The 15181-nt window shown below is 37.0% G+C and overlaps 1 protein-coding gene across 18 annotated transcripts in view; it reads left to right on the plus strand.

The window, feature by feature from the left end:
• Positions 1–15181, plus strand: part of IQSEC1 (IQ motif and Sec7 domain ArfGEF 1) — a 357083-nt gene that overhangs the window by 296929 nt on the left and 44973 nt on the right. For all 18 annotated transcript variants that reach the window (XM_041118608.1, XM_041118609.1, XM_041118610.1 and 15 more), the window contains 2 exons: positions 6584–6866; positions 10579–11846. In XM_041118608.1, coding sequence (XP_040974542.1) covers positions 6584–6866; positions 10579–11846 — 1551 coding nt within the window. The remainder of the gene's footprint in view (positions 1–6583; positions 6867–10578; positions 11847–15181) is intronic.

Raw genomic sequence — 15181 nt, forward strand, 5'->3', positions numbered from 1 at the left:
TCCTAGTTTATAACAGAAAGCACCATGGGTACTGAAATGTAAGCCAACTTTTAAGCAGTGGGGTGTACCCTTGTGTCAAATGAATGCTTATGTTCAGATTAAGTTGTGTATGGGGAGTCATAGTTTCAGTTAGCAGTGTTATGTTTGTAATTGTCATTTAAAATTTCACATTCAAATTAGGACTTTGTTGCACTTGTAAAGACAAAGTTATATGCACGAAATTAGCTTTTGTAGAGGTTTATTCCTATGTGGAATGCCTAGATTTGAGCTAAACATTTTTGCCATTCAAATGGTTTTTTTCAGGCTTCATGTTGGAAGTGTCTGACCATACCAGCTGCTCTAGCAGCTGCCATTGTGCTTCTCTCTGTTACTCGGTTAGTTCCATGGCGACTTCTGGTCTGCATTCTTTGAGCTAGGTAGAGAATTTGGAGCCATTTCAAGTGGGTATCTATAATTAGGAGTTATGATCAGAGTTTGACTTTTTTAACCTCCAAATTTTAAAAAGAGATAGTTGTTGTAAAACAGCTGCGTGGCACTTCTTCCTTCCTGAGTATTTGGGCCTATTTATATGGGATATTTATTTTTGAGTGAGGCAGAAGTTTTACTGGGAGTCATGCTTATGAAAGGAGGTTTTAATACAAAAAGCTTCACTCCTTGGTTTGCATTTAAATCCACCTCATAAATCATATGACAGAGTCCCTGCGTATCTAAATACTTCAACTGTAGACATCATGTTAATGTTTATGGACAGAAAAGTTTCTGAGACAAAGGAAAAAAATAAGCTTGCTGAATTGTTCTATCAGTAGATATGACTTAAAGGCAACCAGGTTTAGGTGCATTTTTCCTGAAGAGGGGAGTAAATGACATGGATTCAGGGAAAAGTAGGCAAGTTAGAAAGGGATGGATTTGACTGAGGAATTTCATGAAGAGCTACTCATGCAAATGCTTCACTGCTGCAACAAATAAAACAAGAGTATAAATCCTTCATTAAGTTCAATTTGAATTCAGGTTATGCAGACTACCTGGAGTTTTGGCCGCTCTCTCTGGCAAGTGATACTCTACCACAGTCATGTTTAAAAACTGCCTGCTTCCTAAAGAACAGAGGACTTGTAGTGTCATGGCAAAACTGAGTAGTCTTATCATCCTGTGCTGACTAGAATTTTAAGTTGGCCATGTTTTTCTTCCCATATTCATATTACTTGTGCACACTTTCCACAATTTAGAAGAAAAGGAGTTTATTCTGTGTACCTTTGAACTTGTATTCATACTTTTAAGGATCTAAAATGCTATGGAAAAATCTTTACGATGTAGCAGCACAAACTTATTATATTGTCATACTTCTCTTTATGTCCAAAACAAATTTTTTACAGGATGAATATAATGCTGATTGGTTCTCATGTGTGTACCATCCAGTTGTTAGGGCCTGTTTTCAATTTCATGTCTTTATATTACACTGTTGAAAGTCCATTCTAAATGAATGATGAAAATAACTAGTGACTTCAGTGAATGTTCATTGGTAAAATAATTTCTCAAGTATTTACTCTGTTTTGCTGGGAGGGTCTTTTGGTTTTATTTTAAAATGTTGCATGCAGTTTTGGTTTGGCATTTACATTATTTAGAAGCATGTTGTATTTCTTTGTTGCTTTTAGTTCCAAACTAAATCTGCAACATACTGGTTTGAACATTTGGATGATTTCTGCAAGCATATGTTCCATTATCTTTGTATTTTAGTCCTACGAATGCACTGGGACACTTCACTACTTGTAAACTGTGAGGCTTCTGGGCTGAGTGGGAATACTGTATAATTCTGTGCATCTGGTGGTATTGTTATATACTTCCTCTTTACATGCACGTAGTTCTAAAGATAAGGTACTGGGCCTCAGTTAAAAGGAAATTTCTGCTTTTCTGGTTATCATCTCTCTTTCTTTCATAGTATAGTCTCTCTGAGAGGTAAATGCTTGTGCCTGTGGAACCAAACCTGCAGCTTCTCTGATCATTTTGCTATTATTGTCAGTGGAACAAGTAAGTCTACTCATGGAAAAGCTTGGGTGCTCCTTGCTGAAACTTAGGTCTTGAGGACTCAGTTTCCATTTTAAGCTCAAATGTTGACGTTTTCTTGTTTTTGAAAATTTTGTCTTTATTGTGCTTATTTTTGGTTTTGCTAAGATAATAGTTTGGCAAGGTTTGAAGGAAGAGGAAAATGTGAATGAAAATGAAAAATAAATCAAAGAATAACAGTAGATATTTAAGCATCCTGAATAATATGTTGTTTTAAAATATCATAGTGGTTTTAGTGTACTGGTTACTAATTACAGCCTTTGTGATCAGAAGTAATAACTGAAGGTATAAATTGAGAGACCAGGAAGAAAAGACCTGCCAGGTTTCTGCTGCTAAAATGCCTGGTAAGGAAATGTTTTGTTTTGGTCATGGCTAACCACACAACTACATTTGGCAATTAGACAGAGGAAGGAGGAGACAGAGCTTTTTTCTTATTAGGTAATTCTTGAAATTAACTTATTACCTGAATAGTGTTAAATAACTGTAAAACACATGACTATTTTCTAGCTAGCAACATCATCCACTTCACATTTTATCAGCTTGAATTTATTGTATGCTACTTTAGTCCAAAGATAGAGCCATGCACCATGTTACTTAGCTTCGACATCTAGGCAGACTAGTTAGAAAAGCAGCTTTTGGCAACCACTGCATGCACATTGGTATTAGTCTTTAATTCAGACAGAGCAGTGAGCTTTGATTCTGTAGCTGTTAGAGCACAATGTGCATCATGGGTAAATACAGTGTTAGCTGCACTGCAGGGATGACCCTTATCTTACTGCCCTGCTGATGAAGCCAACAGATCCTACTTGCACGCACATATGTCACTGCAGCTGATGTATTTTAATTTAAAAGTGTTTGCAGAGTATGTGGCTTAGCTCTTGCAGGAAGTCTAGAGTCGTACACACACAAAATAAAAGAAAATGCCGGAATCCGTCTATGTTTGGTATTTAATACTGCTTTATAGTAGTTGGAAAAAGTAAAATTAATCTGATTTCACCAATAGTTTTACACATCCATTGAGATATGTTAAAAATACTGTGCTCAGTCTGTTTCCATTTTTCCTCTAAGCTTTTCATCTTCCCTATTGTTTCTTGATATAGTGGTGTTTGGGGGGTTTCTTAACAGTATTACAAGTTGAGGTTTATGCAGGAAGAAACTTCTAGTGTCAATTTCTGATGAAATACTGATTCAGTCAGTGCTGGCCACTCTTTCAAAAAAGTAATTTATATGTACAAAGAAACAAAGTTTTTCCATGGCTCTGTTTTAAAGTTTTGTTCATGCAAAGTCATATTAATAGTACTAATTATTTTTAAATATTTAATTTCCATTTTCACTCTTTAGCTGCTCCATTTTCTGCTTCTTTGTAAAATACTGGCAAGCAACCTTTTTCTGGCCTGGCAGATAAGGGATGTCTGTTTTCTGCTGAAACAGGAGTGTGATAAAACAATTGGAGTTCTAAAAACAAAAGGTTAATTTCAACTGTTTTGCATTCTCCTAATACTACACAATTGGAATACTCAACATATTGCCAGGTTCCCTAGTAATATGCCATTGCACATTGCAGGGAGATGAACCAAATTTACCCACTAGATTATTTTTTTTTTAAACACTGAAATTATCAGTAATTCTACTGGACATGTATAGTAGGTGGCAGATGCCTCAAATCGGAGACCTTCATTAAGAAGTTATTTCTAATTCTAGTTGGGCTTGGGTGAAGTGTTATATTGTCCATTTTTGCAGTGTACATAATGTACTTAATTTCTTGCCCATCTGAGAAAGTGTGTGCAGGGTGGCTACTGGAAGTGAAGTAGTGCTAGAGAAGTGTCTAACTGCTCCCCTAGTCATAGGGGGACTTATTCTAATTCTTGTGGCAAGCCTGGAGCAGAATCCTTGACATTTTTGTGTGCTGGCATTTTTAATAAATGGATAGATAAAAACCGCCCTTGTAACCCTGTAGTGACTGGCTCGTGTTCTGAGTCTGTTTTGAAGCAAAGGTACCCTTTATAGCATACAGTCTTTGAAAATAGACATGGGCAGGATGATTCTCAATTCTACATTCCTGTTCCATGATGCTCTGTGTGTACTTCCTCCATAGCGGAGCAATGCATCTTGGCATCCTTAAAGCTTCACACAAGTCATATTTGTTGAAATATTTTTCTTTTCCAAACATATGTGAAGTAGTAACTAGTAGAAAGCAAGCTGCTTTTGGTTGTCAGTGGAGTTTCGTTTTTATGAAATAAATCCTATGAAGCCTCAGCTGCTCCTAACGGACAAGAAGAGCTGAATGGGAGAAGGGTTTCACATATGCAATACTGCCTGTGCACGCTTCTTTGCTTTAAAGGGCTGTCATACTGTTGTGCAGGAGGTTGCCTGTTGTAAAAGATAATTACTTCCCTGCTTCAAAGGTCAGGTGTGATGGCAGGGAATAGGCCCATGAGCAAAACGAGATCAAGCATTACAGCCAGTCAAGGATCATATTTCTGTCTGGAAAAAGTATGAAAGACAAACTAAAAATAAAGAAGAAACCCCTAAATTTAATCAGAGCCTCAGGTAGACCCCCTTCCAAATTTTTCTGATTAGGGCAGTACCCTTTTTGTTGATGAAAAGGTTATGTGATCCACTGAAGGTATCATTAAATTGTCAACATGAGATAATAATCAATGTGGAAGTGTTATTAAATAGCTCACAATTTAAGGTCGAGGAAGGCAAAAAAAGTCACAGAACCTAAGGGGGAAATAGTGATAATTCCTGACTTCCTGTTAAAAACAAATTTACCATACTTGTATGAAAAGTACTTACAAATAAGCTTGTAATTAGGAACCTGTGGTGTACAAAATCGTGTGGCCTCACAGTTAGCAGAACAGAGGAACATAATTCAGTATTTAAAGAGAGAATGTGAAGCGGTTCAGTATCCTACTAATTTCTTTAATGGATACTTTAGAGAGAAGGATTTGTTTGTTTTTAACGAGTGGTTACACAGTTTCAATGTCACTAGCAAAACTCTGGATAATTTACCATTTTTAACTTGAAAGCCAGCTGTATCAGGGAGGGAAAGGGATTAGTTTCCTGTCAACTTCCTTTTTGGAAAAAGTAATGTGTGCACACTGAAAATATTTCCAGCTTGGGTAAAGTATGTTTGAAAATACCTTTCGGGTAGAGTCATATTTTGATGGGCAAAGAAAGAGGACTTGCTTTCGGTTTTCCATGTTTATAGAAACATTTTCAGAAATCTAAGCGGGGGTGGGGGGTGTTCTCCTTCACTTTAAAAAGTACACACTGTTCAAGCTAGGAGAGTTTTGCCAGTGTTAACCTTGATCTCTTCTGGCACTGCGGTCCGGTGGAGAACGTTCTTTCAGAAATCGCTTTGTACTTTGAACTGTTGAAGGGACTGCTGTGGTATGTGTATGCAGCAAGGGTCACAGCATTTCATTTCTGAGAAGCAACAGGAGGGCTTTGTTTTTTATGTTCGTATACATGTGAGTGAAAGCAAAATAAGAAATACAGGGCGTGGTGGAAACGGGGAATTTTACTCGTTTAGAGTTTGGATGTACCTGTTCCTAAAACAAAAGGTAGGGGAAGTGCTGCAAATACTTTTATTCATGCGTGTGTGGAGTGTTTACTAAGCCTTCTGAGTGATTAAAAAAAAATTAAAATTCCATTTTTCTATCAGTGCTCTGTGTACACAGGATGAGGCAGATAGTAAGGATTTATGTGAAACATGAAAAAGATGGAAGAGTGAAAGTGCATACCCTATGGCAATGTGAGAATGCCCTACTGTAAATATAAAACAAATACAAATTACTATTAGTCATCACTACTTCAGGATAAACCTTGACTAGGACTCGAAATGTTTCCTATTGTGTACAACTCTCTTAATATAAAGGGTTTTTTTCTTTCCTTAATAGAAAGCATGCCAAAAGTATCCCATGGGAGCAATCTTTCACTAACAGAGAAATAAATTAGATTTCTCCTGTAGGTACTTTTTCCCAACTTCAGTTTCTAGAAACATAGTAGCTCACAAGATCCATAAAATCCCAAGTCTCCGTTGAGAAACATGAAAGTAATCCTTTTATGTCAAACTGTAATATAACAGTAAGAAAGTGTTGCTTTTATTTCTCAAAGCGAGGAAAGACACAAATAAGAATCTATCGTTTTGAAGTAGAACAACTTGGAAATGAGCAGTCTTATAAGAAATTAAAAGTTTTCATTTATTTCACACAGTGGTTGCTGAGTGGCTTACTCAGGATGTTATTGGTAGTTTATAAAGTTAAATAATGCTTGAAACCTCTGTTCTCCTGCTTGACTCATGCTCTAAAGATGACATCTGCAACAGAATAGAGACTTCCTTAGATTACAGTGAAAACTCTGGTGTTTGACATGAAAGCCACATTACCCTCATATGAATTTGAACAAAATGTGCTGGATGTTTACCTAAAATGATACTGAGCAAAACTGTTATTTGTTGCTGAGAATTTTGGTATACAATACTTACCTGAGGATTTTTCTGTCTTTTCGTTCTGTCTAGTGTTGAGGGTGAAGCTCCAAGCAGTGAAACTGGCACATCTTTGGATAGCCCATCTACTTACCATCAAGGACCTATAACACATAGTTCAGCTATAAGTCCAGACCATTACGATCATTCTGCTTACGGGCTCTATTCTGTCTCCCCTGGACAACAAAGATCTCGGAGGCCAAAACTTCAGCATTCAACGTCCATACTGCGAAAACAAGCAGAGGAAGAAGCTATTAAAAGGTCAAGATCACTTTCTGAGAGCTATGAACTCTCTTCAGACCTACAAGATAAGCAGGTATTTGAGCTTTGTTACCTAATTTATGGCAATGGGAACATGCCTGTAAGCTGGGAAAAATCTTTTCTAGCATCACTTCAGTTGTGATACTGAAAATACTTTTTTTCCTGTGACCAACTTAGTTCAAAATAGTCATACGTCAGCATTTCTGAGGTTTTTGACTTTTTTACTGTGTTGTGTCATCCCTGTGTCCCATACACCTTCCCCCCTTCCTGAAAAAGGGTGTAAAAGCTATGTTAGTAGTGTTAAAAGTAAAAACAGTTCTTCTAGGAATTGTGATTTCATGCTTGGGACAAGTGCTAGAATGTAATAATGCAAAATATTTTTCTAAGAAAATGAGTAATTTTGAAACCTGGATATCTTTGTTGTTGCTGAAAGAAAGGAATAACGTATTGCAACTGATAATTTCTCATATCTGTGGGGTGAATTCAAGGTCTTAATTGGCTTTACTCAACTACGCAAAACTTCCATATGCTTTACAAATAAGTGGATGGAAGCTATGTAGGAGTTCAAAGCCTTTGTCCCTAAAAAGGCAGTACTGTAAGACAGCCTCAGCCATTCCTTTTAAGCTTCATTCTGAATGTAGTCCTATTTCAAAGATGTTTATTTTTATATAAGTTAATATTTATCATTTGAAAATTATGCTGTAATAGCTTAAGGTAAGAAAATATGCAGGATGCAATGACAGATGAACAGTAGCCAATACATCAATGGGTTTTGGTTGGTGATTTTTTTTTTTTTTTTTTTGTTAGAGATCTTTCTTCCCACAGAATATTTTGTTCACTGTGAATCATTGCGGTATATTGCATAGTCACTCCAGTTTGTATGTTAACATGGCAAAAGTGGAAGCAGGCAAAATTCTGCAGACAGGAAGCACACTGCTCCTGATTTTGGACCACACATTGATAGTCAGTGAAATTTATAGGGGCTAAGTCTCATTTGCCATCTGTTTGTTCTTCTGAAATTTCAGGTGGGAGAATCATATAATGTTGTTCCAGAGAGACCTGGAAGAACAGAGCTTGAGCTCTGATTTAAAGTTGAGGCCAATATTTGGTATAGCAAGTATGAGCTTAGTACAGCCTTTATGCCTACCAACTTTTGTATTGGAGAGGGATTTACCAAGTTCCTGATTTTTGATCTAGATTATGCCAGCTCTGCTATTAAATTGGACCTCCTTGTGAAATCTAAAATGTTACTTCCTTTTCTACCTTTGGCAGTCATTTTTGCTAGATGTCTCATAAGGGATTGATATAGAGTGCAAGGCTTACTTAAAGAGGTCTCCTGCGCTGCAGATATTCCACAGAGCCTGATTCCATCTGTCCTTTTATGCCGGTTTGATAGAGAATGAGGACTGCAGATGTTATTTTGTATTTGTTCAGGGAGTCCTATGCAATAAAAAGTGATAATGACATAAAGGAAGCTTGATGTTGAAGAGTTGCTTACTGCTCTTGAAAAGCTCTCACTGAAATCTCAGAAGATACTTAAAAACTATTTAGGAAAATGTCCAAGGCTTTACATAAAGGCTATGTGCATTAAATATGCATTTAAAAGGTGCATTAAATATGCATTACAATTTATTAGATGTATTAGTCACAAGTCTAGTAAATCATCTAGGCAAATTCCAAAATACTTTCAATTAAAATTCCCACCAAAACCCCCTAATTTATGATAATCAATGATGATGATATTTTCTCTGTAAACCTGAAGGACAACAGCCTGTTTGCAAGAATAAAGTCCATGTAATTCATTTTATAGAATATTAGGTTTTCTTTTGTTCTTTCACACCAGCTATGCTAGTTTTCTTCAGGTTTGACATTTAATTTTGAGAGAAGAACTAAACTGACAATTCATCATTTGTTTTGAGATTAGTCCAGCAAAATAATCTTTTACAATTTATTTAAACACACGTGACATAATGTACACTAGGGATAGAAATAGTAGCAAATGTGTGGCAGCAGTGGCAGGGTTGTAGTAGAAGGTCTTAATAATTTTTTTAATCTTCAGAATGCCTTAGAAGTAACCTCATAGCCATAGGTAATATAACCCCCATTTGGGGGTGAAAGGCTAAACAATTGTTTTAAAGACAAACTGTAGAAAACTGTGCAGAGATTTACATATTCCCAGCTCTGAAATCGGTCACAGCTTTTTCAGCTTAGTTAAAAGAAGTTTCAAGATACAGTTGAAAGAACAATTCCTTATGAGTAACCCTGATCTGAGCCCATCTGAGAAGTTAGCCTCCTCAATTTATGGCAATAACTGTGCATAGTATTTTTTGCATCGAGAACTAAAAAAATAAGATAAAATAAAATAATCAGTGATTCACATTTTGAAACACTGAGCCAAAAAGGAGATCATCTTTAATGTGGAAGGGGAATGGGAGATGCTGAACCTGCCAATAGTACTGAAAGAAATACATCAATTACTCCCAAATGGTAGACATAATGGACTAGAAAATATTTTTTAGTAGCATTTCATTTCTTCCATAGAAGGGGGATGAAGCCCCTCTGCACATCAATATCTGAACTTAACATTTACTTGGGGAGATCTCCAAAGTGTGAGGGGGATAGGTTGTGTGTGCATGTGCATATAAAATAAGTAATTAAAACATGGTGTCTAATGAAAAAGGGTACCTGGATTTTCAAGTGAGAAGTGACTTTTGAATCATTGGAATATTATGAAAATTGCATGGACTTATACAAAAATGTTGTCAGAAAAATGGTGGGTTTGATTGTAGTACTAAACATATTGATTTGTCATGGATGTTTTGCATTTATGAATAATGTGGATCCAGCAAAGACCAATCAGAACAGAAATTAAATATTGGGAAAAAAATTGAAATAAAACTAGTTATTGATCTTGTTCAGTGTTTTTTACATAAGCGATGCTTTTCATGTTTTGGAAGGAAAGGCTTGAAAATACCTGATGAGTATTCCAAAAGTACTGACACATCTTTTTCACTAGGTTAAATTGATGGCATTTACAATGTCTTTATTTTGCATATTCATTCTGTTAACTGGAAACACTGGCAATGTTGAATGTAATTACAAGAATGAAAATAGTTTTGAATTTGTATTTAGAAAGTCTGAAATATGCTCTTGGTTTGAGGAAGACTGTGTGTGTGGAGATTCTATCAGAGAAACCTCTCTGGAAACGTTTGGTCTGGGAGGCTCAGTTTTGCTTTGATATCAGGCCTGGGTGAAATGATGCCACCTGGTTTTTATTCATGCAGAAAGCGATGCATGCCTGGAAAGGTGATGGACACTTTTATAATTTACTCTTAAAATATGGCAATTTGCATCATACTTGGATTTCACTTCTCTGCAGTTGTCCCTACAGAGAAAGAATGACTGCATTATGCTGCATTAGAGTGCTATCTTATCTGCTTTGACATGGGCACACCAATGCTAATGTGCAAAAAACCAAAATTTAAACACACACACGCACAAATTGCCAAAACATTAATTTTATATCACAGTATTTACATAGTCAAATTTTTGTCTGTATTTTAATGGTGGAATTTGCAAATGACTGTTCGGTTTGCTATTTGTGCAGTTGTTAGTCTGGGGCTTTGAGTTTTTACCTTCAAAAACAGTATATACATTGAAAAATGTCTAAAAATTAAAGTTGTTAAAAGAATTTTTTTTTTTTTTGTACTTTAACCTTGTTCTAACCTGCATCAAGTTACAAAATAATTGTGTTCACCCTTTCACAGGTGGAAATGCTAGAACGGAAATATGGAGGCCGTCTCATAACTAGACATGCTGCTCGTACCATACAAACAGCTTTTCGCCAATATCAGATGAACAAAAATTTTGAGCGTCTTAGAAGTTCTATGTCTGAAAATCGTATGTCAAGACGCATTGTACTGTCCAATATGAGAATGCAGTTTTCCTTTGAAGGACCTGAGAAAGTCCACAGCTCTTACTTTGAAGGAAAACAAGTTTCTGTTACAAATGATGGGTCAAAGCTGGGATCCCTGGTACAGTCTGAATGTAGTGACCTTGGAGAGTCAGCTACAATGAAGTCACCAGCAGCATCTACTGATTTTGCTGATGCTATAACAGAACTGGAGGATGCTTTTTCCAGGCAAGTGAAATCCCTTGCAGAATCCATTGATGATGCACTGAATTGCCGTAGCCTACATTCCGATGAAGTCCAGACTCCGGATCAAGTCAGAAGTCGCGAAATGGAAAGGGATAGTTGTGCTCAAACTAAACCAGCAATTCACAATGTGGATCACAGGAAGCTTGATGAGATGACAGCATCATACAGTGATGTTACATTATATATTGATGAGGAAGAGTTATCTCCACCCCTCCCACTTTCCCAGTCAGTAGACAGACCGTCCAGCACAGAATCTGATTTGAGGCTCCGGTCCGTGAACTCTTCTCAAGAGTACTGGTCCATGACCCACAAAGATGATAATAAGATAGACACTGATACAAGCTGCAGGAGTACCCCGTCACTGGAATGTCAGGAACAGAGGATGAGAATGGATCATCTACCATTGCTAACTATAGAGCCACCCAGTGACAGCTCAGTGGACTTGAGTGACCGCTCAGAGAGAGGCTCATTAAAGAGACAAAATGCATATGACCGAGGGATCACTAGTCAACAAGGAAGCCCAAAACACATTCCTCACAGCATTCCTGCCAAGATTATATCCCGAGAGGAACAGGAGGCAAGACATAGGGCTAGGCCTATAGATAGTCATTTAGCTATCAATGGTACAGCAAACAGGCAAAGCAAATCAGAGTCCGATTATTCTGATGGAGACAATGACAGCATCAACAGCACTTCTAACTCTAATGATACAATAAATTGCAGCTCAGAATCTTCTTCTAGAGACAGCCTAAGGGAGCAAACCTTGAGCAAACAAACATACCACAAAGAAACTCGCAACAGCTGGGATTCCCCTGCCTTCAGTAACGATGTTATCAGGAAACGCCATTATAGGATTGGACTGAATCTTTTTAACAAGTAAGTACAGCATTTCTTCCTTTTCTCTCTGTGTTTGGTAGAAACATAGCCACTGAACCAGGAATATTTTTCTTGTATCAGATAAGTAAGACTGGTGTCTGATACTAACTTTTCAGTCAAAAAATAAGCTGCTTGTGGTGACTGTTCATGTTAGAGTACTTAAAAGTTGATGTCTTCATTGTTAAACAGCTTCAGGGAAAAAAAATATAATTGTGTATATTATATATATATGGTAGTAAACTACTGAAGAAGATGGATCGGATTCCTTTCTTGTTGAAAAATATGGTGATTTAATCCTGATCCATTTTTGGTGTTATAACAAATTCAGATTTCTCCCTGCCCTAATCATGTAGGTATTGTAAAACTTGTCATATGGGAATTAGAAATAACAAGCAGTGTAAGACGAGTTTCCTGTTTAACACAGGCAGGGCCTGGAATTTGTTCAGTCAGGTTCATCAAAACTTTGATACTAAAAAACAATGAGCTGAATATTTTTATGCTAAATAAATATTTATTCTTTATAATAAAATTACCATAAAATTTTTATTTCTGCCTATGACTGTTAATTTTCCCATGTATGGAGTTGTTTAAAATTTCTATAAAACAACTTTCTCAAGTTTCTTTGTTTTATTGCAATACTTTCTTCTTTGGACACTCCCACGTGGCTGTAGAAAACCATGAGTATTGCAATGGAGGGTAACAAATAATATACTAGTCTAATCTCTGTATTCATGTTATTGGAGTTACACAGTTCTTATTAGAACTATCATAATCTGAAGATAAGAACAGCTAGGTGGTTGGCATCAGAATTCCTAGTTTTTCTTCACTGCTTAGTTAATGCCTAGTGTGCCAATTTCCCTGCCCTAGAGTGGGTATAATTTACTTAAACCTTTTCTGGTACTGGTGCTTATAAAGCTCCTCAGAATCTTTAGATGAAAGATGCTAAGTGCCAGAATTTTTTCCTATTTTTCTTTTAAATTCTATTGGCAGCTCACAGTGTTTGTATAAGTTTTTGAAATTTTCTACAGAGTACTTCAGGATTTCTATGTGAAAATTTTGTAGCTTCTGAAGAGCTAATAGATACTTCAGCATGCTGCCATAGACCTTGCTTCACAGTCTCCTACAGCTTGAATGAGCCCTCTTTTTCAGCTAGCAGTGCTGTGATTTGGTTTGTTTAGATTAATAGGTCAGTGGTTCATCAAATAATACATTGTAATATTGCAGATAATTAAAGCTTTTTGATGCCATCACGTGAGGCTGTGTATTACAACACTAAGTATGGATCAGCCAGGTTTGGCTGTAAAAACTTTCAGGTTTGTTTTTTTTTATCCTTGTAAAATGTTAATAGACATTTACGGAAGCTTTTAACCAATTGGAAGTATGTAAGTCATAGGATCTATGCAGCTTTTATTGTTCATGAAGTAGGCTGGGAGGGAAGATATATCAATTTGCTTTTTTTGGAAGATTTGCAAACATTCATATTGGTGGGGGTGGGGAGGAAGGTGCTGATACTGTTTGGCTGACATTTAAAAGACTTGGTGTTTGCTCATTTTTTTGCACAGTAATTAAGCCTTAAGCAGTCAATGATCAGCGAACTTCAGGCTTGATAATACAGTCTTGGTGTAAGAATAAAGGTGAATGGAGAAAGTGCTCAAGCAGCACACAGCAATGAATGAGCACATTGGAAATTGTCAGATGCTTCTAGTGACATGCCATATCAGTAGGAGGCTGAAAGTGAAAAATAAATATCAGGAATAGAGAAGAATAGAGACTGCTATTTGAAACACATCTAAGTGATCTTGCTGCATGGACTTGAATAGAGATAAACCTTTTTATGTATTGGCTGGTTGTAAGATGACTTGCCGTTTCTTCAGTGAGTTCTAAAATATAGCACTGCACAGTACTCCAGGCAGCACCTCTGTGCGTGATCTTTTGCTGTGTGTGATTGTTTTATTCCCCACTGTGTTTTATCTCCAGTATTGATACAGAACTGAAGATTCTCATTACCTTCTGCTGAGTCACTCTGATTCTATTGATAGCTCGGACAGTCCCCGAATATCCCATGTATCTTGGTTTTGATAGTGGCTCTTCAAGTCTGCAGCCTGTGATATTTTCACTAATAGCCTTATTTCCCCTTTGTGCAATGTCAGGTATTGAACCATCATAGAATGTGATGGTGCATGAATCTGTAAACTCTTTTGAAAAGGGAGCTGGGAAATTTCCAAGGCTTTATTCTTTAAAAACTTTGGAAGGACACTCTTAAGAGTGTATCAGGTGGGACTACAAATTGCATTTTGTGAGGTAAGTGAGGGGGTAGAGATTGTGTTCAGGCACTCACCAGGATTTACAAGTGATGATTTCATCAAGATGAAGAATCCTTTTTCCTTTTAGATATGTGCTGTACAGATGCATTAGTTTCGGTTAACTTCTGAGCATTATGCTCATTGTTCTCAGCACATGAAGTATGTCATAGCATCTTGCGTGTCCAAATGTTTTTTTGAAAAGAAAGCCACATCTTAGATGTCAGTTTCCTTGGTAAAGGCTGCTTTTTCAGATGCAGAACAGCAAAGGAGGATTGCCCAACCTGGCTAGATGTGGGCCAGGAGGGGGGTCTGCAGGTCAGATGGGCTTTCTGCAAATCAGTCCTGTCCTTGCAGTTTCTCTCTCATGACATGGCAAAAATGCAACTGCCCAGCATCTCATATGAGCAAGGGTCTCCCTATGCATTCAGTTCCATGTTGCAAACTGCTTGCGCTTTCCTGTCGTGTGACCAGATGTACACCCATGATGTGATGGGATACATTTTTTTAGTCTACTCTCCAGTGTTCAAGTCAATGCAGCAGAATCATTTGGATGTCTTTTGGCCACATGATCTTCTATGATACATTTATAATCATAAAATGAAGGAGTAGTACAAGTCTTGGCAGTGAGCTCCTGAGAGGATGCGTGCACCACCCATGCGGAAGAACTGTGTGCAGAACTGAAAGAAGTGCCTTTGAAGTTACCTATTACAAGCAGTCAAGTTTTTTTCCTAATGTCTGCATCTACCAGAGGAAATTTTAGGGATGTCTTTTACAAGAAGCTCATGTTAATTTCATTGCATCTTTGAAATCTTCCTTGCAAATTAAGATCCCAAACCTTAATTAACAAATAATCATGTCATTTCTTTCTGGTACATGAAGCTTGGCTGAAATGCAAAGAATTTAGAACCTTAAAGAAGTGCATGTATTGTAGCAGAGTAAGTACTTCTGCTTTGTTCACTAGGAGTGTTGAAAGAATGAAGTTTCTAAAAGCATGGAAAGTCACTATCCTCACAGTTGAAATTTCAACAGATG

Source organism: Aquila chrysaetos, chromosome 20 (assembly GCF_900496995.4).
Source record: "Aquila chrysaetos chrysaetos chromosome 20, bAquChr1.4, whole genome shotgun sequence".
In the NCBI taxonomy this organism is placed as follows: domain Eukaryota; kingdom Metazoa; phylum Chordata; class Aves; order Accipitriformes; family Accipitridae; genus Aquila; species Aquila chrysaetos.